The sequence below is a fragment of the Mobula hypostoma genome, chromosome 21 (assembly GCF_963921235.1).
Source record: "Mobula hypostoma chromosome 21, sMobHyp1.1, whole genome shotgun sequence".
In the NCBI taxonomy this organism is placed as follows: Eukaryota; Metazoa; Chordata; class Chondrichthyes; order Myliobatiformes; family Myliobatidae; genus Mobula; species Mobula hypostoma.
The window spans coordinates 53,084,202-53,112,100 of NC_086117.1; the positions used below are offsets into that span (position 1 = coordinate 53,084,202).

Here is a 27,899-nt window from a genome sequence, read left to right on the forward strand (position 1 = left end):
GCCTACCTACAGGAAAGATGTAAATAAGATTGAAAGAGTGCAAAGAAAATTTACAAGGATGTTGCCAGGTCTGGAGGACCTGAGTTATAAGAAAAGATTGAATATTCTTTAATCCTTAGAACATAGAAGATTGAGAGGAGATTTGATAGAGGTCTGCAAGATTATGGGGGGTATAGATTGGGTAAACACAAGCAGACTTTTTCCACTGTGGTTGGGTGGGGTCTACAACCAGAGGTCAAGGGTTAAGGGTGAAAGGTGAAAAGTTTTAAGGGGAATATGAGAGGAAACTTCTTCACTCAATGAGTGGTAAGAATGTGGAACGAGCTGCTAGCACAAGTGGTGGATGCGATCTCGATTTTGGCGTTTAAGAGAAATTTGGATAGGTACATGGATGGTAGGGGTATGGAGGGCTGTGGTGCCAGTGGGAGTAGGCAGTTTAAATGGTTCAGCATGGACTAGATTGGCTGAAGGGTCTGTTTCTGTGATGTACTTTTCTATGACTCTGATTCTATATTTCTGTAATGTAGAACTAAGCAAATGTAAGAAATGAAGTTAGACATTTAAAGTTTTTAACTGTATTTTCATTTTCAAACACAAACAGGGATGATAATGTACAGAAAGAGCTAGCAGTTTGGGGTTTCCAGTTCGATTTGAAACTGCATTCCCTGTCTGGCCGAGTTTTGCCTTCAGAGAAGATTCAGCAAGGTGGAAAAATGGTAATGTGGAAATGTACAATGGGGTATCAATTCCTTTGTCCTTCTTAAGCATTTGAAATCTTTTGCTGAAGGATACTATAGAACTGCTCGTGAATATTTAACAAAACTGGAAAGCAGTATTTAAATCAAGTGCAAACAAGGTGTTTTATTGCCAATTCATGTCTATGGACCCCTTTATTGTATTGGTCCATGACATAAAAGATTTTGGGAACTCTTGGTCTACAGAAAAATATTGGAGTTAGCCGGTGGTTGAATATAGTGTCAATATATTATTTTCAGGTAATCTGTGTAGGAATGGTTTGTTGGCAGGAAAGTAGCAGATGCTCAGAATGACGTTATGTTAGCATTGCTATAAAATTAGAAACTAGGCTAAATACTCCAAGCCAGTTCGGTAATACAGTCACGCCAAGGTTCAGCCATACACATTTTCACCACCACACCCACGCCTTCCCCTCCCCTTGACCTTGTCGTCCTGTAACTGTAACAATTTATTCTGCATTCTGTTAATTGCTTTCCTTTGTACTACTTCACTGCACTGTTGTAATGACTTGATCTGTATGGATGGTATACAGACTGAAATGCCTGTTACGCTGCTAGCGTTTAGGGCAGCCGTGAAGGTCCTCCATCTCTGGCGGTGTTCAGGTTTTCCTTCATGGTGTCAGCTTCCTCTTGGTTTTCCCTACTAATCATTCATGTAAGTGTCGGGTGAAGACTCAGGAATACCTTTACATTCAGATGTAGAAGGATTCTCTATTGCTGTTTCCGTAACAATTTTGTTTTACCAGTCAAGGTTGTTAGCCCTTTGTTGACCCTCTGAACCTGGAGGACAAAATGGATGGTAAGCAAGATGAGCTTTTCACTGTACCTTATTTCATGTGACAATAATAAAGTTCAAGGTAAATTTATTATCAGAGTACACATGTGTCACCATATGCAATCCTGGGATTTGTTTTCCTGTGGGGGTTAATCAGTAGAATAGTAACTATAGTAAGATCAATGAAAGATCAACCAGAGTGCAGAAGACAAACTGTGCAAGTGCAAATATAAATAAATAGCAATAAATAATGAGTGCACGTGATAATAAGATACAGAGTCCTTAAAGTGAGTTCATTGGTTGTGGGAATAGCTTAATGAATTGGCAAGTGAGTGTAGTTATCCTTTTTTGTTCAAGAGCCTGATGGTTGTGGGGTAGTAACTGTTCTTGAACCTAATGGTGCAAATAGAGCTTTAACCAGCAGTCAATCCGGACATTAGAAGTTTGGAGAGGCGGGGACTTCAATCGGGTCCACTGCCCAAGGATAAAAGGCAGGAGCGGGTCGCGCAGTGTAATAGTGCTTTGACCAGCAGCCAATCTGGACATTGGAAGTTGGAGAGGAAGGGACTTCAATCAGGTCCACTGCCTGAGGATAAAAGGCAGGAGTGGGTTGTGGCAGATTGATTAGTAAGAGCAAATTAAAGGCAGGGGCAGGCCTAGCAGCCTTCGTCGGAGTGGACATAGAGTGGTGATCTTAAGGCTTTAGCTCTTTGAAACTTCAGTGAAGAGAGGCTTCACTCAGAGAAAGCACAGGAAAGAAAAGCTCAAGTTTTTCCATCTCTTCTTTGTATCTGCTCAACTAGGACAGTAGGGGTGGCAGGCAGGATATTGAAATGTTCCTCTTGCAAGATGTGGGAAGGTAGGGAGACATCCAGGGTCTCTGACGAGTACAACTATGAGAAGTGCATCCAGCTTCAGCTTTGAACAAACCGCGTTAAGGAGTTGGAGCTGGAACTAGATGAACTCTGGATCATTCTGGAGGTTAAAGGGGTTGTAGAGAGGTAGTTACACCCAAGGGCCAGGGCACTGGGTGACAGTCAGGGAGGGGAAAGGGATTAAGTAGCCAGTGCAGAGTACCCCTGTGGCCATCCCTCTCAACAGGTACGTCACTTTTGATACTGTCGGGGGTGACCTGAAAGAGGGAAGTCACAGTGGTCGGGTTGCTGGTACTGAATCTGCCTCTGTGACTCAGAAGGGAAGGGGGGATTCATTAGTCAGGGTAATGGACAGGAGGTTCTGTGTTGAGACTGAGATTCCTGGATAGTATGTTGCATCATGGGTGCCAGGGCCCGGGATATCTCGGATTGAGTCCTCAGCATTCTTAAGTGAGAGGGTGAACAGCCAGAGGTTGTGGTTCATGGACCAATGACATGGGTAGGAGTTCAGGGAGTTAGGTGCTAAGTTAAAGGGCACGTGGGCAAGTGGTTAAGGCATTGAACTAATGACCTGAAGGTCGTGAGTTCGAGCCCCACCCAAGGCAACAGGTGTTGTGTCCTTGAGTAAGGCACTTAATCATACATTGCTCTGCGACGACACTGGTGCCAAGCTGTATGGGTCCAAATGCCTTCCCTTGGACAACATTGGTGTCGTGGAGAGGGGAGACTTGCAGCATGGGCAACTGCTGGTCTTCCATACAACCTGCGCCCTGGAGAGTGAAGACTTTTCAGGCGCAGATCCATGGTCTCGCAAGACTAACAGATGCCTTTACTGAAGGGCAGGACCTCCAGGGTTGGGATCTCAGGATTGCTGCCCATGTCACTTGCTAGTGAAGGCAGAACTAGGAAGATTATACAGTTTCATACATGGCTAGGTAGTTGATGTAGGAGGGAGGGCATAAGATTTTTGAATCATTGGGCTGTTTTCCAGGGAAGGTGGGACTTGTACAGAAGGGATGGTTTGCACCTGAACTGGAAGGGGACTAATAAGACATAGGAGCAGAGCTGTGATTCCATCATGGCTGATCCCGGATCCCACTCAAACTTGCACACCTGCCTTCTCACCATATCCTTTGAAGCTCTGACCAATCAGGAGCTACTACTGATTGACTACAATCTGTCAACTACTGTCTTAAATATACCCACGGCATTGGACTGCACCGTAGTCTATGGCAGAGCGTTCCACAGATTCACTACTCTCTGGCTAAAAATATTCCTCCTTACCTCTGTTCTAAGAGGTCGCCTCTCAATTTTGAGGCTGTGTCCTCTAGTTCTGGATACCCCCAGCATAGGAAACATCCTCTCCACATCCACCTATCTAGTCCTTTCAACATTTAGTAGGTTTCAATGAGATCCCTCCACATTCTTCTAAATTTCAGTGAGTACAGGCCTAAAACTGCGAAAGGCTCCTCATATGTTAACCCCTTCATTCCCAAAATCATCCTCATGAACCTCCTTTGGTCTCTCTGCAATGACAGCACATCCTTTCTGAAATTATAGGGCCCAAAATAGTTGATACTACTCCAAGTGTGGCCTGACTAGTGTCTTATTAAAGGCTCAGTGTTATCTCCTTGCTTTTATATTCTATTCCCTTCAGTAAATGCCAACATTGCATTTGCCTTCTTTACCACAGACTCAACCTGTGAATTAGCATTCTGGGAGCCTTGCACAAGGTCTCCTTCTGCACCTCTGAAGTTTGAACCTTCTCCCCATTTAAATAATAGTCCACACTATTGTTCCTTTTACCAAAACTACAGGGAGTTGAGAAGCAGGACCTCAAAGTGAGTAATCTTGGGATTACTGCCTGTGCCACACAACACTGAGTATAGGAATAGAGTGAGGTGGAGGATACATGCGTAGCTAAAGGATTGGAACATGGGGCATGGATTCAGATTTCTGGATCATTAGGACTTCTTTTGGGGCGGGCGTGACCTGTACAAAATGGATGGGTTGCATTTGAATCCAATGGGGACCAATGTCCTGGCAGGGAGGTTTGCTAAGGCTGTTGGGGAGAGTTTAAACTAGAATTGCTGGGGAGGTGGGAATTGAACTGAAGAGAGGGAGGAAGGGTGGTTGGCTCACATAGAGAAAGCTTGGAGACAGTGTGAGAGGGAGGATAGGCAGTTGTTGGAGAAGGGATACGCTCAGACAAATGGTTTGAGATATGTCTATTTTAATGCAAGAGGCATCATGAACAAAGTGGATGAGCTTAGAGCGTGGATCAATACTTGGAGCTATGATGTTGTGGCCATTACACAGACTTGGGAGGGCTTAGGGGCAGGAATGGTGACTTCGAGTGCCAAACTTTAGGTGTTTCAGAAAGGGCAGGGAGAGAGGCAAAAGAGGTGGGGGCGTGGCACTGTTGATCAGAGATAGTGTCGCGACTGCAGAAAAGGGAGGAAGTCATGGAGGGATTGTCTACTGAGTATCTGTGGGTGGAAGTTAGAAACAGGGAAGGGGTCAATAACTCTACTGAGTGTTTTTATAGACCACCCAATAGTAACAGGGACATTGAGGAGCAGATAGGGAGACAGATTCTGGAAAGATGTAATAATAACAGGGTTGTTGTGGTGGGAGATTTTAGTTTCCCAAATATTGATTGGCATCTCTTTAGAGCGAGGGGTTTAGCTGAGGTGGAGTTTGTTAGGTGTGTTCAGGAAGGTTTCCTGACACAGTATGTAGATAAGCTACAAGAGGATCTGGCATTGGGAAATGAATCTGGTCAGGTGTCTGGTCTCTCAATGGGAGAGCATTTTGGAGATAGTGACAATTCTATCCCCTTTACCATAGCATTGGAGTGGGATAGGAACAGACAAGTTAGGAAAGCGTTTAATTGGATTAAGGGGAAATATGAAGCTGTCAGGCAGGAACAAGGAAGCATAAATTGGGAACAGATATTCTCAGGGAAATGTACGGCAGAAATGTGGCAAATGTTCTGGGGATATTTGTGTGGCGTTCTGCATAGGTACGTTCCAATCAAACGGAAAAGGATGGTAGGATACAGGAACCGTGGTGTACAAAGGCTATTGAAAATCTAGTCAAGAAGAAGAGAAAAGCTTACAAAAGGTTCAAGAAACTAAGTAATGATAGAGATCTGGAAGATTATAAGGCTAGTAGGAAGGAACTTAAGAATGAAATTAGGAGAGCCAGAAGGGGCCATGAGAAGGCCTTGGCGAGCAGGATTAAGGAAAACCCCAAGGCATTCTACAAGTATGTGAAGAGCTAGAGGATAAGGCGTGAGAGAATAGGACCAATCAAGTGTGACAGTGCAGAAGTGTGTATAGAACCGGAGGAGAGAGCAGAAGTACTTAATGAATACTTTGCTTCAGTATTCACTACGATAAAAGACCTTGGCGATTGTAGGGATGACTTACAGTGGATTGAAAAGCTTGTGCATCTAGACATTAAGAAAGAGGATGTGATGGAGGTTTTGGAAAGCATCAAGTTGGAAGTCACCAGGACCGGATGAAATGTACCCCAGGCTACTGTGGGAGGTGAGGGAGGAGATTACTGAGCCTCTGGCAATGATCTTTGCATCATCAATGGGAATGGGAGAGGTTCTGGAGCATTGGAGGGTTGCAGATATTGTTCCCTTATTCAAGAAAGGGAGTAGAGATAGCCCAGGAAATTATAAACCAGTGAGTTTTACTTCAGTGCTTGGTAAGTTGATGGAGAAGACCCTGAGAAGCAGGATTTATGAACATTTGGAGAGGCATAATATGATTAGGAATAATCAGCATGTCTTTGTGAAAGGCAGGTCGTGCCTTACGAGCTTGGTTGAATTTTTTGAGGCTGTGACTAAACACATTGATGAAGGTAGGGCCATAGTTGTAGTGTTTATGGATTTCAGCAAGGCCTTTGATAAGGTACTCCATACAACGCTTATTGAGAAAGTAAGGAGGCCTGGGATCCAAGGGGACCTTGCTTTGTGGATCCAGAATTGGCTTGTCTACCGAAGGCAAAGAGTGGTTGTTGATGGGTTATATTCTGCATGGAGGTCAGTCACCAGAGGTGTGCCTCAGGGATCTGTTCTGAGACCCCGTCTGTTTGTGATTTTTGTAAATGACCTGGATGAGGAAGTGGAGGGATGGGTTAGTAAATTTGCTGATGACACAAAGGTTCGGGGTGTTGTGGATAGTGTGGAGGGCTATCAGAGGTTACAGCGGGACATTGATAGGATGCAAAACTGGGCTGAGAAGTAGCAGATGGAGTTCAACCCAGATAAGTGTGAGGTGGTTCATTTTGGTAGGTCAAATATGATGGCAGAATATAGTATTAATGGTAAGACTCTTGGCAGTGTGGAGGATCAGAGGGATCTTGGGGTCAGAGTCCATAGGACACTCAAAGCTGCTATATAGCTTGTCTCTGTGGTTAAGAAGGCATACAATGCATTGGCCTACATCAACCATGGAACTGAGTTTAAGAGTCGAGAGGTAATGTTACAGCTATATAGGACCCTGGTCAGACCCCACTTGGAGTACTGTGCTCAGTTCTGGTATGTGGAAACTCTAGGAAGGGTGCAGAGGAGATTTACAAGGTTGTTGCCTGGGTTGGGGAACATGCCTTATGAGAATAGGTTAAGTGAACTCGGTCTTTTCTCCTTGTAGTGATGGAGGATGAGAGGTGACCTGATAGAGGTGTACAAGGTGATGAGAGGCATTGATTGTGTGGATAGTCAGAGACTTTTCCCCAGGGCTGAAATAACTAACATGAGAGGGCACAGTTTTAAGGTGGTTGGAAGTAGGTACAGAGGAGATGTCAGGGGTAAGTTTTTTATGCGGAGTGGTGAGTGTGTGGAATGGGCTGCTGGTGACGGTGGTGGAGGCAGACATGATAGGATCTTCTAAGAGACTCCTGGATGGGTACATGGAGGTTAGAAAAATAGAGAACTATGGGTAACCCTAGGTAACTTCTAAAGTAAGTACATGTTTGGCACAGCATTGTTGGCTGAAGGGCTTGTATTGTGCTGTAGGTTTTCTATATTTCTATGTTCTAAGTTCATCCACCTCATTACAAATGCTACATGCACCTTCAGTCCTGCATTCTTTGCCCTTTTGATGTTTGCCTCTGTGGTGCAATTTAACTTTTTGCTCTTTCTGCATTTGTACCCAGTCATTGGCTTGTCCTTCCTTAAATTCATGTTACATCCAGGATCTACTTGTAAACCTGCTGGCTCATCTTCAGCTCTATCATACTGGCTCCCATCCTCCTGCTATATTAGTTTAAATATTTCCAACAGCTTTAGTGAATCTGCCTTCAAGCATATTGGTTCCCCTCGGATTCAATTGCAACCCGTCCCTTTTGTACAAGTCCCACCTTCCCTAGAAAAGGTCCCAATTGTCCAGAAATCTGAATTCCACCCCCTCCCCTGCTCCAATTTTTCAGCTACACATTTATCTGCTACCTCATTCTATTTCTATCCTCACTGTCACGTGGCACAGGCAGCAATCCCGAGAATTATACCTTTGAGGTCCTGCTTGCAGCTTCCTTCCTAACTCCCTATATTTTTTTCAGGACCTCCTCCCTTTCTCTACCTATTTTGTTGGTACCAATATGTACCACGACTTCTGGCTGTTCACCCTCCCTTGTTTGGATATTGTGGACGTCTCCAGAAACATCGTGGACCCTGGTCCCTGGGAGGCAAACTACCACCTGTGTTTTCTTTTCATGTCCACAGTCGCCTATCTGTCCTCCTGACAAATAAGTGTCCCCTATTACTGCTGCCATCCTCTTCAGTTCCCTACCCTTCTTAGCCACAGGGCCAGACCCAGTGCTGGAGGCACGGCTGCTGTTGCTTTCCCCAACAGTACTCAAAATGGAGTACTTATTGTTGAGGGAGATGGCCACAGGGCGGCCTAGCATCCTAGCGAGAAGGTTTGTTAATGCTGCATGGTGGGGATTAAACTAGAGTTGCAGGGGGATGGGAACCAGAGTGCCAGAACAGGTAGTGGAGAGGTTGTGGAGACAGATGTTGTTAAAACCTTAGACAAAGTTAGGAATCAGAAGGTTGAGCATGGTGCAACTAGTGTCCGGAGCTGCCTATATTTAAATGCAAGTAGTATCATAAGAAAGGAGGGTGATAGTGCTAAAGATGAGGTAGCTGGTTTACAAACAGAGGCAATATGTAGTGAGCAGAAGCTGTTGATAGGGCAAAATTGCAGTCAAAAGGATAGGCAGGAAGGCAAAGGGGGCGTGTTGCCCTGTTTGTGATAAATGAAATTAAATTATTAGAGGAGACAAAGGTCAGAAGCTGTTGAGTCACTGTGGATAGAGCTAAGGAACTGCAACTGTAAAAAGACCCTGATGGGAGTTGTATGCAGACCCCCAAACAGTAGTAATGATGTGGCCTACAAATTACAATGAGAGAGAGAAAATGCATGCCAAAAGGGCAATGTTACAATAGTCGTGGGGGATTTCAATATGTAGATAAATTGGGAAAATCAGGTTGTTGCTGGATTCCAGGAGGAGGAATTTCTAGAGTACCTACAAGATGTTTTTTTTTAGAGCAGCTCATGACTGAGCCCACTAGAGGATCAGTTATTCTAAATTGGGTGTTGTGCAATGGACCTGAATTGATTAGCGAGCTTAAGGTTACATAGAAACAGAAACATAGAAAACCTACAGCACAATACAGGCCCTTCGGCCCACAAAAGTTGTGCGGAACATGTCCCTACCTTAGAAATTACTAGGCTTACCCATAGCTCTCTATTTTTTCTAAGCTCCATGTACCTATCCAAAAGTCTCTTAAAAGACACTATCATATCCGCCTCCACCATCATTGCCGGCAGCCCATTCCATGCACTCACCACTCTCTGCGTTAAAAAAAACTTACCCCTGACATCTCCTCTGTACCTACTCCCCAGCACCTTAAACCTGTGTCCTCTTGTGGCAACCATTTCAGCTGTGGGAAAAAGCCTCTGGCTATCCACACGATCAATGCCTCTCATCATCTTATACACCTCTATCAGATCACCTCTCATCCTCCTCTGCTCCAAGGAGAAAAGGCCGAATTCACTCAACCTATTCTCATCAGGCATGCTCCCCAATTCAAACAACATCCTTGTAAATCTCCTCTGCACCCTTTCTATGGATTCCACGTCCTTCCTGTAGTGAGGAGACCAGAACTGAGCACAGTACTCCAAGTGGGGTCTGACCAGGGTCCTATATAGCTGTAACAATACCTCTTGACTCTTAAACTCAATCCCATGGTTGATGAAGGCCAATGCATTGTATGCCTTCTTAACCACAGAGACAAGCTATATAGCAGCTTTGAGTGTCCTATGGACTCGGACCCCAAGATCCCTCTGATCCTCCACACCGCCAAGAGTCTTACCGTTAATACTATATTCTGCCATCATATTTGATCTACCAAAGTGAACCACGTCACACTTATCTGTGTTAAACTCCATCTGCCACTTCTCAGCCCAGTTTTGCATTCTATCAATGTCCCGCTGTAACCTCTGACAGCCCTCCACACTATCCACAACACCTCCAACCTTTGTGTTCTCAGCAAATTTACTAACCCATCCCTCCACTTTCTCATCTAGGTCATTTACAAAAATCACAAAGAGTAAGGGTCCCAGAACAGATCCCTGAGGCACACCTCTGGTGACCGACCTCCATGCAGAATATGACTGGTCTACAACCACTCTTTGCCTTCTGGGCAAGCCAGTTCTGGATCCACAAAGCAATGTCCCCTTGAATCCCATGCCTCCGTACTTTCTCAATAAGCCTTGTATGGGGTACCTTATCAAATGCCTTGCTGAAATCCATATACACTATATCTACTGCCCTTCATCAATGTATTTAGTCACATCCTCAAAATATTCAATCAGACTCGTAAGGCATGACCTGCCCATGAGAAAGCTATGCTGACTATTCCTAATCATATTATACTTCTCCAAATGTTCATAAGTCTTGCCTCTCAGGACCTCCTCCATCAACTTACCAACCACTGAAGTAAGACTCACTAGTCTATAATTTCCTGGGCTATCTCTACTCCCTTTCTTGAATAAAGGAACAACATCCACAACCCTCCAATCCTTCAGAACCTCTCCCGTCTCCATTGATGATTCAATGATCATCGCCAGAGGCTCAGCAATCTCCTCCCTCGCCTCCCACAGTAGCCTGGGGTACATCTCATCCGGTCCCGACGTCTTATCCAACTTGATGCTTTCCAAAAGCTCCAGCACATCCTCTTTCTTAATATCTACATGCTCAAGCTTTTCAGTCTGCTACAAGTCATCACTACAATCACCAAGATCCTTTTCCATAGTGAATACTGAAGTAAAGTATTGATTAAGTACCTCTGCTATTTCCTCTAGTTCCATACACACTTCCCCACTGTCACACTTGATAGGTCCTATTCTTTCATGTCTTAGCCTCTTGCTCTTCACATACTTGTAGAATGCCTTGGGGTTTTCCTTAATTCTGCCCGCCAAGGCCTTCTCATGGCCCCTTCTGGCTCTCCTAATTTCCTTTTTAAGCTCCTTCCTGTTAGCCTTTTAATCTTCTAGATCTCGTAACATTACCTGGCTCTCTGAACCTTTCGTAAGCTTTTCTTCTTGACTAGATTTATTACAGCCTTCATACACCACAGTTCCTGTACCCTACCATAACTTCCCTGTCTCATTGGAACGTACCTATGCAGAAATCCACACAAATATCCCCTGAACATTTGCCACATTTCTTCCGTACTTTTCCCTGAGAACATCTGTTCCCAATTTAAGCTTCCAATTTCCTGCCTGATAACCCTTTGGAGCAAGTGATCATACTATGATAAATTTCACCCTGAAATTTGAGAAGGAGTTGCTAAGGTCAGATGTATCAGTATTACAGTGGAGTAAAGGGAATTACGGAGGCATAAGAGAGGAGTTATCCAGAATTGATTGGAAAAGAACACTGGCAGGGATGACAGTAGAACAGCAATGGCTGGAATTTCTGGAAGCAATTCAGAAGGCACAGGATATATACATCCCTAAGAGGAAGATGTATTCTAAAGAGAAGATGACTCAACTGTGGCTAACAAGAGAAGTCAAAGCCAACATAAAAGCCAAAGAGAGGGCATAATAGAGCGAAAATCCTGAAGTTATAGGATTCGGAAGCTTTAAAAACCAACAGAAGGCAACAAAAACGTCAAATGGGGGCAGATCTTTTACCCTTATTAGGGGGAGAGGGAGTGCCTGTGGTATGTTGAATTACCAGGTAAATGAGTTGTCTTTGGGGTACTGCAAGTCTGTGTCTTCATTGATGCTTTGCTACATACTTGAGTGCTCGGTGGTGGGCGCCGATGCTTTTTTTGCTGGGGGGAGGGGATCGTTGCCTTGCTGCTGTTTGTGCATGGGAGGGAGATCTTTGGGGTTCTAACATTCAACTGTCATTCATTCATTCTGTTCTCATGGATGTTTGCAGAGAAAAAGAATTTCAGAATGTATATTGTATACATTACTCTGACATTAAATGTACTTATTGAACCTATTAAAAAAGGTAAAGATGGAATACGAAAGGAAGCTAGCTAATAATATTAAAGAGGATACCAAAAGTTTCTGCAGATACATAAAGTGTAAAAGAGGGGCGAGGGTGGATATCGGGCTGCTGGAAAACAATGCTGGAGAGGTAGTAATGGGGACAACAAAATAGTGGATAAACTGACCAAGTATTTTGTGTCATTCTTTACTGTGGAAGACACTAGCATTATGGGGGATGTTCCAGGTGTCGGGGGCATGAAGTGTGTGAAGTTAGCATTACCGGGGAGAAGATTGTTGGAAAACTGAAATGTTTGAATGTAGATAAGTCACCCGGACCAGATGGTGTACACCCCAAAGTTCTGAAAGAGGTGGCCGAAAAGATCGTGGATGAATTAGTAGTGATCCTTCAAGAATCACTAGATTCTGGAATGGTCTGGAAGACTGGAAAATTGCAAATGTCACTCCACTCTTCAAGAGGGGAGAGAGGCAGAAGAAAGGAAACTATAGGCCAGTTAGTGTGACCTCAGTGGTTGGGAAGATGTTGGAGTCGATTATTAAGGATGCGGTCTCAGAGAACCTGGAGCCACATGGTATAGTAGGCCGTAGTTAGCACACAAGGTTTTCACTCGAGGGAAAATCTTGCCTGACAAATGTGGTGGAATTCTTTGAAGTAGCAGCAAGCAGGATAGACAAAAGAGATTCGACTGATGTTGTGTACCTGTGGATTTTCGGAAAGCCTTTGACGAGGTGCCACACATTTGGCTGGTTAACAACCTACGAGCCCATGGTATTACAGGAAAGATTCCAGCATGGATAAAGCAGTGGCTAATCGTCAGGAAGCAAAGAGTGTGAATAAAGGGAGCCTTTACTGGTTGCCTGCTGGTGACTAGTGGTCTGTGGTGAGACCAATTCTTTTTATGTATATGTCAGATGATGGAATTGATGGCTTTGTTGCAAAGTTTGCAAGTGATATGAAGATAGGTGGAGGGCAGGTAGTTTCGAGGAAGTAGTGAGGCTACAGAAGGATTTAGACAGATTAGGAGAATGGGCAAAGAAATGGCAGATGGAATACAGTGTTGGGAAGTGTATAGTCATGCACTTTGGTAGAAGAAATGAAAGGGTTGACTATTTTATAAATGGAGAGAAAATACAAAAATCTGAGGCGCAAAGGGACTTGGGAGTCCTTGTGCAGGATTCCCTAAAGATTAATTTGCAGGTTAAGGCTGGTGACGAATGCAAATGCAATGTTAGCATTCATTTCAAGAGGGCTAGAATATAAAAGCAAGGATGTAATGTTGAAACTTTATAAACTTTATATTTTGAGCAGGTTTGGGCCCCTTATCTTAGAAAGGGTGTGCTGGAACTGGAGAAGGTTCAAAGAAGGTCCACAGAAATGATTCCAGAATTGCATGACTTGTCATATGAAGAGCGGTCGATGGCTCTGGGCCTGTATTCACTAGAATTCTGAAAAATGAGGGCTGACCTCATTGAAACCTATTGAATGGTGAAATGCCTTGATAGAGAGGATGTTTCCTATAGTGGGAGAGTAAAAGACCAGAGGGGACAGTCTGAGAATAGAGGGCTGTCCTTTTAGAACTGAGATGAGAGGAATTTCTTTAGTCAGGGAGTGGTGAATCTGTGGAATTCTTTGCCATAGGCAGCTGTGGTGGCTAGGTCTTCATGTATATTTAAGGCAGAGGATAATAGATTTTTTTATTGGTCAAGGCATGAAGGGATATGGGGAGAAGGCAGGAGATTGGATCTCGGAGGAAAATTGGATCAGATATAAAATGGCGGAGCAGACTCAATGGGCCAAATAGCCTAATTCTGCTCCTATATCTTATGGGTTCCTGAGGCTCCTATACCACTTTACCAGTTTTTTCCTGTTTTTGGTGTTCTGTTCATAGAAAAACAGTATCTTGGTGCTATATTACCACATATGGCTCTGATTATAGAGTCATAGAAAAATACAGGACAGAAACAGGCTATCTGGCCTATCTAGTCCATGCTGAAACTATTTAAATTGCCTACGCTCATCAACCCGCACCAGGACCATAGCCCTCCATACCCCTACCTACCCAAACTTCACTTAAAGGTTGAAATTGACCTGGCATTGGCCGTGCTGGCAACTAGTTCCACACTCTCACGGCCCTCTGAGTGAAGAAGTTTCCTCTCATGTTTCCCTTAAACATTTCACCTTTCACTCTAAACCCATAACTCTAGCTGTATTCCCACCCAACTTCAGTGGAAAAAGCCTGCTTGCATTTGCCCTATCTATACCACTCATAATTTTGTATACCTTTATCAAATTTCCCCTCATTCTCCTATATTCTGGACAATTATGTCCTAACCTATTTCCTTATAACTTGTGTCGTCCAGTGCTGGCAACATGTACTTGAATGTATGTAAAGTACCTGCCTCTACCACTTCTCTGGCAGTTGGTACTATACTGTATATCTACTACCTTTTCAGTCGTTATGTAGGGTTTTGGCCCAAAACATTGATTGTTTATTTCCATAGATGCTGCCTGGCCTGCCGAGTTCCTCCAGCATTTTGTGTGTGCTTCTGTGGATTTCCAGCATCTGTAGACTTCGTGTTTATTATCTACTATGTAATGTGTTTTTAAACTAGGAAGTTGCCCCTCAGGTTCTTATTAACCTTAAATCAGTCTCCTAGTTTTTGATTCCCTAAACCTGGAAAAATGTCTGGTCACTTTATTTGTATCTCTCCTGATTTTATATACCTCCCAGGAGATCAGCACTTAGTCTCTTAATCTTCAAGGAATAAAGGCCCAGCCTGCTTAATGTCTCCCTATAACTTTATCCCTCATGTTCTGATGATATCCTTTTAAACAGTTTTTGCAGTCTTTCCAGGTTAATCACACCCATCTTAGAATGGTGGCCAAACTAAATGCTGTGCTCCAAGTGTGGCCTCACTAGTGTCTTGTGCAATTGCAACATAACCTCCTAACTTATTTATTCAATACCCCAACTATATAACCATATAACAATTACAGCACAGAAACAGGCCATCTCGGCCCTTCTAGTCCGTGCCGAACTCTTACCCTATCCAGTCCCACCGACCTGCACTCAGCCCATAACCCTCCATTCCTTTCCTGTCCATATATCTATCCAATTTAACTTTAAACGACAACATCGAACCTGCCTCAACTACTTCTACTGGAAGCTCATTCCACACTGCTACCACTCTCTGAGTAAAGAAGTTCCCGCTCATGTTACCCCTAAACTTTTGTCCTCTAATTCTCAGCCCATGTCCTCTTGTTTGAGTCTTCCCCACTCTCAATGGAAAAAGTCTAACCACGTCAACTCTATCAATCCCCCTCATAATTTTAAACACCTCTATCAAGTCCCCCCTCAACCTTCTACGCTACAAAGAATAAAGACCTAACTTGTTCAACCTTTCTCTGTAACTTAGGAGATGAAACCCAGGCAACATTTTAGTAAACCTCCTCTGTACTCTTTCAATTTTATTGACATCTTTCTTATAATTCGGTGACCAGAACTGTACACAACACTCCAGATTTTGGCCTTACCAATGCCTTATACAAATTCAACATTACATCCCAACTCCTATACTCAATGCTCTGATTAATAAAGGCCAGCAAACCAAAAGCTTTCTTCACCACCCTATCCACATGAGATTCCATCTTCAGGAAACGATGCACCATTATTCCTAGATCCCTCTGTTCTAAAGCACTTTTTAATGCCCTTATGTTTACCATGTATGTCCTATTTTGATTAGTTCTACCAAAATGTAGCACCTCACATTTTTCAGCATTAAACTCCATCTGCCATCTTTCAGCCCACTCTTCTAACTGTCCTAAATCTCTCTGCAAGTTTTGAAAACCTACCTCATCATCCACAGCACCACCTATCTTAGTATCATCTGCATACTTACTAATCCAATTTACCACCCCATCATCCAGATCATTAATATATATTACAAACAACATTGGACCCAGTACAGATCCCTAAGGCACACCGCTACACACCGTCCTCCAATCTGACACACAATTATCCACCACTACTCTCTGGCGTCTCCCATCTAGCCACTGCTGAATCCATTTTACTACTTCCATATTAATGCCTAATAATTGAACCTTCCTAACTAACCTTCCGTGTGGTTAGTGATGAGGAAATTAAACAAGGACAAAAGCCCTTTGAGGGAAATTGGTTCTGGTTATTCTGTCTAGGTCCCCAAGAAGTTTACACACTTGCAACTAAATCTCACCTCTGAAACAAAACTAAAACCAGATGGCATGCATTTCAGGTGAGGGGGAGTAATTTCAGAGGAGATGGGAGGGTCAAGTTTTTACACTGAAGTGAGTGCCTGAAATGTGCTGCCTGGGGTGGTGGTAGGGGCAGAAACTGTTAAGGGTCATTTACATAAGCACATGAATGTGAGGAAGGTGGGAGAATATGGACAGAAGAGATTGGCCACTTGAATACTAATTTGATTGGTTCAGCACAACATTGTGGGCCAAAGGGACTGTTCCTGTGCTGTACTGTTCTATGTTAAAACACAGCCATCCCATTGATCCTGCAGTTTTCCAATTTGTCAGTATCTTTAAACCTGCATTTGAGCCTCTCCATTGCTTTTAGGTCTATCGTCTAGTGTGATTACTTAAAGTCTGGTCTAACTAGTTCAGTCCTGATGAAGGGTCTCATCCAAAACATCAACGATTTATTCGTTTCCATAGATGATGCCTTATCTGCTGAGTTCCTTCAGCATTTTGTGTGTGTAACTAGTTCAGTATTCTGTTCTAACGTTACCTCCATTCTTGTTCACTGTCATCATCATGTGCTGTGTTGGATGTAGTAGATCATGGTCTTATGAAGCGGTTTGCCATTGTCTTCTCGGCAGTGTCAGTGACCCCAACTGTTATCAACACTTCAGAGATTGTCTGCCTAGTGTCAGTGGTCACATGACCAGGATGTGATATCCACCACCTGCTCCCATGGCTTTACATGGCCCTAATCTGGGGGGCTAAGCAGGTGCTACAACTTGTCCAAGGGCAACCTGCAGGCTAGTGGAGAAGGTGTGCCTTACACCTCCTTTGGTAGGCACGTATCTCCACCCCACCACCCACTTGTTTACTGTGCCTCTGCTAATAAGGCACTGTTTTCCCGCACGTCCTTTAGATGGCCTACTCTAGGATCCCACTTATTTTCCTATTTATTGTCAATTCCGTTAGTTTCAATTCCTTGAATGTATAATCTCTGTTTCAGGTTGTATCTCCTATCCAAATAACATGGTAGCGTAACGGTTATTGTAGCATTTGACAGTATCTGTGATCACTGACCAATTCCCACTTCTGTCTGTAAAGAGTTTATACATTCTGCTTGTGACTGTGTGTGTTTCTACTGGATGCTCCGGTTTCCTCCCACATTCCAAAGACGTACAGTTAGGGTTAGATAGTTGTGGGCATGCTATGTTGACACTGGACGTGTGGCAACACTTGTGGACTGCCCAGCACAATCCTTGCTGCTTTTATCTGAGGTAAATGGTGCATTTCACTGTTTGTTTCGATGTATTTATGATAAATCAAGCTCATCTTTAATTGCTTGAAGACAAAAGACTGCAGATGTTGGAAGCTGGAGCAACAAATCATCTGCTGGAGAAACTCAGTAGGTCGAGCAGCAATTGCTATGCAGATACTGTTTGATCTGAGCTTCTTCCACAGATTGTTTTGCACCAAGTTACTTTAAAGCTTTGGTCTTAGCAATTATCACATGCGCTCGGTTAGAATCACTGAGTGCAAGAGTCAGCAAGGTTTCTGGCCTTTCTTGAATAAAGATGGGACTTCTTTCTCCCTGCTGATGCTTGGAGTTACTGCAGATTTAAACCTTTTACAGTATTCTACACAAAATGCTGGAGGAACTCAGCAGCTCAGGCAGTATCTATGGATGGGAATAAACAGCCTATGTTTTGGGCTGAGACCCTTCATCAGGATTGGAAAGGAAGGGGGGAAGAAGCCAGAATAAGATGGTGGAAAGAGTATAGTTTGGACGGTGATAGATGAAGGCTCTGGCTCCACCCTTCCTTTCCACTTTGTCTGTGTTACTCTGGATTTCTAGCATCTACGGAATCTTTTGTGTTTATAGTTTGTCCTTGACTGTATGCTTTGCTTATCCACAGTTTTATTGGAGTTACAGAATCTTACAACACAAGGGTTTTTAGTCCATGGCCATATTTCAGTTTAATATCAGGGAATGTAGACAATATGCAACCTGAAGTTCTTGCTCTTCGCAGACATCTAGGACACAGGAAAAACCCAAAGAATTAATGACAGAAAACGTTAAAACTCTAAAGCTCCTACTGCCCCCTCCCACACATAAGCAGTAGCAAAAGCATCAACTCTTCCCCCACCAACAACTGTGCAAGCAACAGCAAAGAAAGCCCCCAAAGAATCCTTGATCTGGAGTCCATCAAAATCTATCTATCCAGCACTTTGACATCTCAGACTCTCTCTCTCGTGAGAGAGAGAGAGATTGATTGCTCCTGCAACATGAGAGGGGAGACGAGCAGCTCGCTGTTTCTGTGTTACAATCAAAACATTTGAGTGTACTTACATAATCCCATTTCCAAACTCAAATCCTCCACTTTTGGTGTAGCCGAAAATTGTTTTCCCTTCACTCTCTCCCTCCCCTCAACCCCTGAAAACATGAACTAAGATGTTTCTATTTTTTTCAAAGAACATTTGTAGGAGAGTGCTTGCTCGAAATACTGAAGTTGTCACTTTTAGTTATAGTCTTAAGATAGTCTGTGCACATCATCGATCAAAACAAAGTTTAATTAGTTCTGTGAAATTAAACAGTGAATTGATTTATTGAACTGAGGTACAGTAAAAAAAAACTTGTCTTGCATGCCTTCCATACAGATCGATTTATTACATCAATCCATTGAGGTAAAACCATAGCAGAATATGGTGTCACAGTATAGAGAAAGTGCAGTGTACGTAGACAGTAAGACACTAGGTAACAAGGAGGAAAATTGAATTCAAAAATTGGAAGTGTACAAGAAAGCCGTTAGTTAGACTTCTAACAGCAGGGTAGAAGTTGTCTTAGAGCCTGGTGGTATGTGTCTACAAGCATTTTTATCTTCTGCCTTGACAGGAGGGGGAAGATGGCGGAATGTCTAGGGTAGATGAGATCTTTATGTTGGTTGTTTTACCAAGGCAGAAAGAAGTGTAGAGAGTCCATGGAGTGGAAGCTGGGTTCTGTTTCTTGAGCTTTGTCCACAATGTTACATTTTCTTGTGGTCATGGGCAGAGCAGTTACCATACCAAGCTGTGGTGCATCTGGATAGGATGCTTTCTATGGTGCATCAGTAAAAATCAGTGAGGGTCATTGGGGGCACTCCAGATTTTTCTTCAGGTAGTAGGGGTACTGGTGAGCTTACTTGACCATAATGTCAACGTGATTACACCAGGACAGATTCTCAAGCTTCTCAACCTTAGCACTATTAATATAAACACAAGCATGTATACCACCCCTCTTTCAGAAGTCAATAACCAACTCTTTTGTTTTGCTAACAGTGAGGGAAAGATTGTTGTCATGAAAATGTGTTTCTATCTCCTTCCTGTACTCCAATTCATTGTTATTTGAGATATGGCCCACTATGATAGTATCATCTGCAAGCTTGTAGATGGTGTTAGAATTAACAAGAAAGAGAGACATAATTATATTGCATGCACTAAACTGGGTAGCGGGGTGGAAATGTGTAAGGAGGTATAAGACATTTCTCTCTGCTAGCCTGCTGGTCACCCTTGGGCAAGGTGTAATACCTGCCTATCTCCACCCCCTCCCCACTGCCCCTCCGTCCCCCAGTTGATCAGGATCACATGAAGCCATGGGAGCAGGTGGTGGATGGTCTTATGAGCAGCTGGTGCTTATCACAAGTCCTGCTTTTGTGACCACTGATGACAATGGCTGGGGTCACTTGTCTTGTAAAGACACTGCCCAGGAGAAGGCAATGGCAAACCAATTCTGTAGAAAAATTTGCCAGGGACAATTATGGCCATGGAAAGATGGTAATCAGCCACTTCAATATGATACTGCACATAATGATGACGGTGACACTAAACTGAACAAATTTAACAATGATTTCATCATTTGCTATCTCTAAAGATGCCTTTTCCTCATTCTCCAACAGTATTTCTTTAATTATATGCAGATCATTCTTCTAAATGCCACTTGAATTAAAAAAAAATATATTGAACGTACATCGGGAAAAGTGATGTGGATTTTTGTTGAATTGTTATTCATTGTTAATAAATCAGTCTCATTCCATTTCAGTTTGACTATGTTCCCCAAGTTGCAGAGTGGTCCAGAGAAACCAGAGGCTGTCACCTGATCAACCCAATTCCTCTAGAAAATTGGATTTTGGTTTTTACCCGAAAAAATTGTGATGTGGCTAAGAGTCTTCTCCAGACTTTGGGGAAAGTAGTGAAGGCAATGGGCATTAGCATGGACAAGCCATTAATGTAAGTATCCTGCCACAATGCACTCAAGGAAATTTAAATTATTTGAAAAAATAATTTGTATTTTCAAATAAATTTAAATTTCCTTGAGTAATCATCACTTACTATACCACAATTACTGCTACCAACTTTACTGATGGGTTAGGAAGATGGAAATATGGTAGATGTGTCTTGGGCATTTTTGCACAAAGAGAAATCTGTTTCACACTAGTATCCTTTTACCTTTGCATAGGCTCCAGGCACCACTGAACAGCTTTTTTCAGTTGATTAAGTGGTCTAGCCCCACATGCATCAGGCCCTGTACAGATCTAGACTTTTACCTGATGGCTAGTAGGTAACATCAAAGTTCAAAAGTTCAAAATAAATTTTACATTCAATGCGTATATATGTCATCATATACAAACCTGAGATTCATTTTCCTGTAGAATAGTAGCTGTAGCAGTATCAATGAAAGGTTAACCAGAGTACAGAAGACAACAAACTGCAAATGCAAATATAAATAGCAATAAATCATGAGAACGTGAGATAGAGTCTTTAAAGTGAGATCATTGATTGTGGGAACATCTCAATGATGGGACAAGTGAGTGTAGTTATCCCCTTTGTTGAAGAGCCTGATGGCTGAGGGGCAGTAACGATTCTTGAACCAGGTGGTCCAAGTGCTGAGGCTCTTGTACCTTCTACCTGATGCCAACAGCAAGAAAAGAGTATGGTTTGGGTGGTGGGGATCTCCGATGATGGATGCTGCTTTCCTACAACAGAGTATCATGTAGTTGTGCTCAGTAGTTGGGAGGGCTTTACCCGTGACATACTGGGCCAAATCCACTACCTTTTCGGTTAGTGCAAGGTAGATAACCCAGCTGTCTCCCATTGATATTCAATAGATGGGGTTCTTCTTACCACTTCTAGGTTGCACTTGCTCTGGAGTTATTTCTATTTTGAATTAGAGAAATTGTCTGATTTTGTTGAGTGGATAAATTTGAGGGGTAGGGGATGGAGTCTTATCTAGATACCAAAACAAAAAAAGCACTTTGGAAAACTTTAGCCAAAGGGTAGTGACCTGTGCAATTCGTTGCCACAGCTGGCTGTGGAGGCCATTTCATTGAGTATATTTAAAGTGGAGGTTGTTAGGTTACAGCGCATCAAAGGATACAGGCAGAAGGCAGGAGAAGGGGTTTAGAGAGTTTGTAAATCAGCCATGGTGGACTGGTGGAGTAGACTCAATGGGCCAAGTGACCTAAGTCTACTCCAATGTCTTATAGTGTTATAACATGCTAGAAATCACATTAAGTGAGACATCCTCCATGGCGAGAGTAAAGCAGCTAGTATTTCAAAGCTTAGACTTTCTAAAGAGTCACTGACATTAACTCACCTTGTTAAACTCTCCACAGATACTGACTGCCCTGCTGAGTATTTCTGGCAGTCCTAGTTTTTGATAATTTTAGGTTAATTTGGTTAACCATTTGTTTCTGTATCTGGTAACTGATTTCTGTAGCTTTATATACAGGACTGAGTGTTATACACTAGATTATTATTAACTTTGATCATTGTACTGCCAAAATCAAATGTTTATTGTAGTTTTAAAATGAACATTTATATTGTAGGATTGAAGTGGATGATCGCAGTGAGGCATTTTTGAAGGCATTGCAGTCTAATGTTACTCAGTCTACAAAAATGGTAAGAAACATTGTTAACACTGTTTTGGGTAGTTCAATTTCAATGATCTTAAAACCAGGGCTGGAGATGGAGGCTTCTTTTGCAGAGTGTGTTTTATGTCCTAAATGATAATCAAATGCAATGGCCCCACTCTTGCAGAATAGAACATAGAATAGTACAGCATAGTACAGGCCCTTTGGCCCACAATGTTGTGCCGACCCTCAAACCCTGCCTCCCATATAAGCCCCCACCTTAAATTCCTCCATATACCTGTCTAGTAGTCTCTTAAACTTCACTAGTGTATCTGCCTCCACCACTGACTCAGGCAGTGCATTCCACGCACCAACCACTCTCTGAGTAAAAAACTTCCCTCTAATATCCCCCTTGAACTTCCCACCCCTTACCTTAAAGCCATGTCCTCTTGTATTGAGGCGCCCTGGGGAAGAGGCGCTGTCTATCCACTCTATCTATTCCCCTTATTATCTTGTACACTTCTATCATGTCTCCTCTCATCCTCCTTCTCTCCAAAGAGTAAAGCCCTAGCTCCCTTAATCTCTGATCATAATGCATACTCCCTAAACCAGGCAGCATCCTGGTAAATCTCCTCTGTACCCTTTCCAATGCTTCCATATCCTTCCTATAGTGAGGTGACCAGAACCGGACACAATACTCCAAGTGTGGCCTAACCAGAGTTTTATAGAGTTGCATCATTACATCGCGACTCTTAAACTCTATCCCTCGACTTATAAAAGCTAACACCCCATAAGCTTTCTTAACTACCCTATCCACCTGTGAGGCAACCTTCAGGGATCTGTGGACATGTACCCCCAGAACCCTCTGCTCCTCCACACTACCAAGTATCCTGCTGTTTACTTTGTACTCTGTCTTGGAGTTTGTCCTTCGAAAGTGTACCACCTCACACTTCTCCAGGTTGAACTCCATCTGCCACTTCTCAGCCCACTTCTGCATCCTATCAATGTCTCTCTGCAATCTTTGACAATCTTCTACACTATCTACAACACCACCAACCTTTGTGTCGTCTGCAAACTTGCCAACCCACCCTTCTACCCCCACATCCAGGTCGTTAATAAAAATCACGAAAAGTAGAGGTCCCAGAACAGATCCTTGTGGGACACCACTAGTCACAATCCTCCAATCTGAATGTACTCCCTCCACCACCACCCTCTGCCTTCTGCAGGCAAGCCAATTCTGAATCCACCTGGCCAAACTTCCCTGGATCCCATGCCTTCTGACTTTCTGAATAAGCCTACTGTGTGGAACCTTGTCAAATGCCTTTCTAAAATCCATATAGATCACATCCACTGCACTACCCTCATCTATATGCCTGGTCACCTCCTCAAAGAACTCTATCAGGCTTGTTAGACACGATCTGCCGTTTGCAAAGCCATGCTGACTGTCCCTGATCAGACCATGATTCTGTAAATGCCCAGAGATCCTATCTCTAAGAATCTTTTCCAACAGCTTTCCCACCACAGATGTAAGGCTCACTGGTCTATAATTACCCAGACTATCCCTACTACCTTTTTTGAACAAGGGGAAAACATTCGCCTCCCTCCAATCCTCCGGTACCATTCCCGTGGACAACGAGGACATAAAGATCCTAGCCAGAGGCTCAGCAATCTCTTCTCTCGCCTTGTGGAGCAGCCTGGGGAATATTCCATCAGGCCCCGGGGACTTATCTGTCCTAATGTATTTTAACAACTCCAACACCTCCTCTCCCTTAATATCAACATGCTCCAGAACATCAACCTTACTCATATTGTTCTCACCATCATCAAGGTCCCTCTCATTGGTGAATACCGAAGAGAAGTATTCATTGAGGACCTCGCTCACTTCCACAGCCTCCAGGCACATCTTCCCACCCTTATCTCTAATCAGTCCTACCTTCACTCCTGTCATCCTTTTTTTCTTCACATAATTGAAGAATGCCTTGGGTTTTTTTCCTTTACCCTACTTGCCAAGGCCTTCTCATGCCCACTTCTTGCTCTTCTCAGCCCCTTCTTAAGCTCCTTTCTTGCTTCCCTATATTCCTCAGTAGACCCATCTGATCCCTGCTTCCTAAACCTTATGTATGCTGCCTTCTTCCACCTGACTAGATTTTCCACCTCACTTGTCACCCATGGTTCCTTCACCCTATCATTCTTTATCTTCCTCACCGGGACAAATTTATCCCAAACATCCTGCAAGAGATCTCTAAACATTGACCACATGTCCATAGTACATTTCCCTGCAAAAACATCATCTCAATTCACACCTTTCTAGCCTTATAGCATAATTTGCCCTTCCCCGATTAAAAATTTTCCTGTCCTCTCTGATTCTATCCTTTTCCATGATAATGCTAAAGGCCAGGGAGTGGTGGTCACTGTCCCCCAGATGCTCACCCACTGAGAGACCTGTGACCAGACCCGGTTCATTACCTAGTACTAGCTCTAGTATGGCATTTCCCCTAGTTGGCCTGCCCACATACTGTGACAGGAATCCGTCCTGGACACACTTAACAAACTCTGCCCCATCTAAACCCTTGGAACTAATCAGATGCCAATCAATATTAGGGAAGTTAAAGTCACCCATGATCACAGCCCTGTTATTTTTGCACCTTTCCGAAATCTGCCTCCCAATCTGCTCCTCTGTATCGCTGCTGCTACCAGGGGGCCTATAGAATACTCCCAATAGAGTAACTGCTCCCTTCCTGTTCCTGACTTCCACCCATACTGACTCAAACCCACCCTTTCTGTAGCTGTAATAGTATCCCTGACCAGTAATGCCACCCCTCCTTCCCTTTTTCTGCCCTCTCTATCCCTTTTAAAGCACTGAAATCCAGGAATATTGAGAAACCATTCCTGCCCTGGTGCCAGCCAAGTCTCTGTAATGGCCACTACATCATAATTCCATGTATGTATCCAAGCTCTCAGTTCATCACCTTTGTTCCTGATGCTTCTTGTATTGAGGTACACACATTTCAGCCCTTCTACCTTGCTGTCTTTACACCGTTTATTCTGCTTCTCTTTCCTCAAAGCCTCTCTATATGTTAGATCTGGCTTTACTACATGCACTTCTTTCACTGCTCTATCGCTCTGGGTCCCATCCCCCTTTCAAATTAGTTTAAACCCTCCCGAACCATGCTAGCAAACCTGCCTGCAAGGATATTGTTCCCCCTCGAGTTCAGGTGCAACCCATCCAATCTGTACAGGTCCCATCTTTCCCAGAAGAGATCCCAATGATCCAAAAATCCAAAACCCTGCTCCCTGCACCAACTCCTCAGCCACGCATTCAACTGCCATCTCCTTCAAGTCTTACCATCACTGTCACGTAGCACTGGCAACAGTCCTGAGAATGCCACCCTTGAGGTCCTGTTCTTCAGCCTTCTGCCTAGTTCCTGAAACTCACACTTCAGGACCTCATCCGTCTTCCTGCCTGTGTCGTTGGTCCCAACATGTATCACGACTTCTGGTTGCTTTCCCTCTCGTACCAGGATGTCGTGCGCCCGGTCAGAGACATCCCAGACCCTGGCACCCGGGAGGCAACAAACCATGTGGGTGTCCTTCTCACGTCCACAAAATCTCCTGTCTGCTCCCCTGACTATAGAGTCTCCAATGACGACAGCTCTCCTCTTCTCTGTCCCACGCTTCTGCACCACCGGCTCAGACTCAGTGCTGGAGGCCCTGCCACCGTGGCTCACACCTGGTCGGTCGTTCCCGCCAACAGTATCCAGGACGGTAAACTTATTATTCAGGGGAATGGCTACAGGGGTGCTCTGCACTACCTGTCTGCTCACCTTCGCCGTCCCATTCTCCATTAAAGATATCCCCATACTGACCTGATCTGACCTGCCTGCCAGCCGTCTTTGGAGCAGATCAGTTTTAGGTGGGCTGATGAAACAGTTATTGGAAGGAAGACAGAAGTAGGGAGTTGAGGGTGGTGCGTGTTGTGAAATATACCTCTTTGTGGTATTGCTGTGTCTTTGTGCCTTATCAGTGTCCATGAAAGTCTATAGCAGGCCATCTGTACCAGAGCCTGTTCTCCAGTCCTCTTGAATCTCTTTACCACTGTTCTGAAATTTTGCTTCGTTATTTGGTAGCTGTGTGCAACTACAGCTTTGTGTTAAAAGAATTCCTACGTGGGTGACTTCTGTGCCTCAGGGTTCCGTCACCCTCTCCGACCTCCAAAGACTTCATTTTTTGTTAATGTTTGAGACATTCGGAAGTCGCACCTTCTGCTACCTAAATACAAATCTTGAAGGAACAATGATATTATTGATAGATAATCATTGAAGATTGTAGTGAGAATTTATATGAAAAGAAACTTAATGGGACACAGGATGCAAAGCTGGGCTGAAGTGGCATATGGAGTTCAGTCTGGAAAAGTGTGAAGTGATTCACTTTGGAAAGTTAAGCAGGATTGCAGGATTCTTAGTGTGGAGGAACAGAGTGATCTCAGGGGCAAAATGCATTGACCCGTCAAAGCTACCATGCAAGTTGATAGGATGGTTTAGAAGTTGTAAAGTAGGTTAGCCTTCATTAGGGGATTGAGTTCAAAAGTAGCAAAGTAATGTTGCAGCTGTATAAAACTGTGGTTAGACTGCACTTAGAATATTGTCACAAATATGAGAAAATCTACAGATGCTGGAAATCCAATGTAACACACCCAGAATGCTGTAGGAACTCAACAGGCCAGGCAGCATCTATAGAAAAGAGGAAACGGCCGACGTTTTGGGCTGAGACCTTTCTTCAGGACTGGAAAGGAAGGGGAGGTCAGATTAAGAAGGTGGAAGGAGGGGAGGAAGAAGTACAATGTGGCAGGTGATAGGTGAAACTGGAAGGGGGTGTGAAGTAAAGAGCTGGGAAGTTGCTTGGTGAAAGAGATAAAGGACTGGAGAAGGGGGAATCTGATGGGAGAGGATAGAAGACTTTGGAAGAAAGGGAAGGGGGAGAAGCACCAGAGGGAGGTGATAGGCAGGTAAAGAGATAAGGTGAGAGAAGGAAGCGGGCATGGGGAATGGTGAAGGAGGTGGAGGAGCAGTTACCGGAAGTTCAAGAAATTGATGTCAATGCCATCAGGTTGGAGGCTACTGAGACAGAATAAAAGGCGTTACTCCTCCAACCTGGACTGACATGACAGAATGAGAAAGGGAAGTAGAATTGAAATGGGTGGCAACAGGGTGGATGAAATGTAGATGCTCTGCGAAGTGGTCTCCCAATCTATGTCGAGTCTCACTGATATACAGGAAGCCTCTCTGGGAGATTGGATACAGTAGATGATTCTGATAGACTCGCAGGTGAAGCGATGCCTCACCTGGAAGGACTGGAGCCTTGAATGGAGGTGGTGTAGGGGCAGCTGTGGCACTTGTTCTGCTTGCAAGGATAGGTACCAGGAGGGAGATCAGTGGAGAGGGATGAATGGACAAGGGTGTCACAAAGGGAGCGATCCCTGCAGACAGTGGAAAGTGGGGTTGGGGTTGAGGGGAGGGATGTACTTAATGGTGGGATCCCATTTGAGATGGCGGAAGTTACAGAGAATTATGTGTTGGTCTCAGAGGCTAGTAGGGTGGTAGGTGAGGACAAGAGGAACCCTATCCCTGGCGTGGCAGTGGGTAGGATGAGATGAGGGCAGACGTGCGAATTGGAAGAGATGCGAGTGAGGCAGTGTTGGTGGTGGAGGAAGAGAAGTCCCTTTCTTTGAAGTAGGAGGACATCTCATTAGTTCTGGAATGAAACGCCTCATCCTGAGAGCAGTTGCAGACCTGACAGAAGGGCTTGGTAGTTTTAGATATCTAGACTATCTCCAGAAAAG

At 43.8% G+C, this 27,899-nt stretch overlaps 1 protein-coding gene across 3 annotated transcripts in view; it reads left to right on the plus strand.

The window, feature by feature from the left end:
• piwil1 (piwi-like RNA-mediated gene silencing 1) overlaps positions 1-27,899 on the plus strand; it is a 102,195-nt gene that overhangs the window by 51,453 nt on the left and 22,843 nt on the right. For all 3 annotated transcript variants that reach the window (XM_063074038.1, XM_063074039.1, XM_063074037.1), the window contains exons 12-14: positions 602-716; positions 20,251-20,438; positions 22,037-22,109. In XM_063074038.1, coding sequence (XP_062930108.1) covers positions 602-716; positions 20,251-20,438; positions 22,037-22,109 — 376 coding nt within the window. The remainder of the gene's footprint in view (positions 1-601; positions 717-20,250; positions 20,439-22,036; positions 22,110-27,899) is intronic.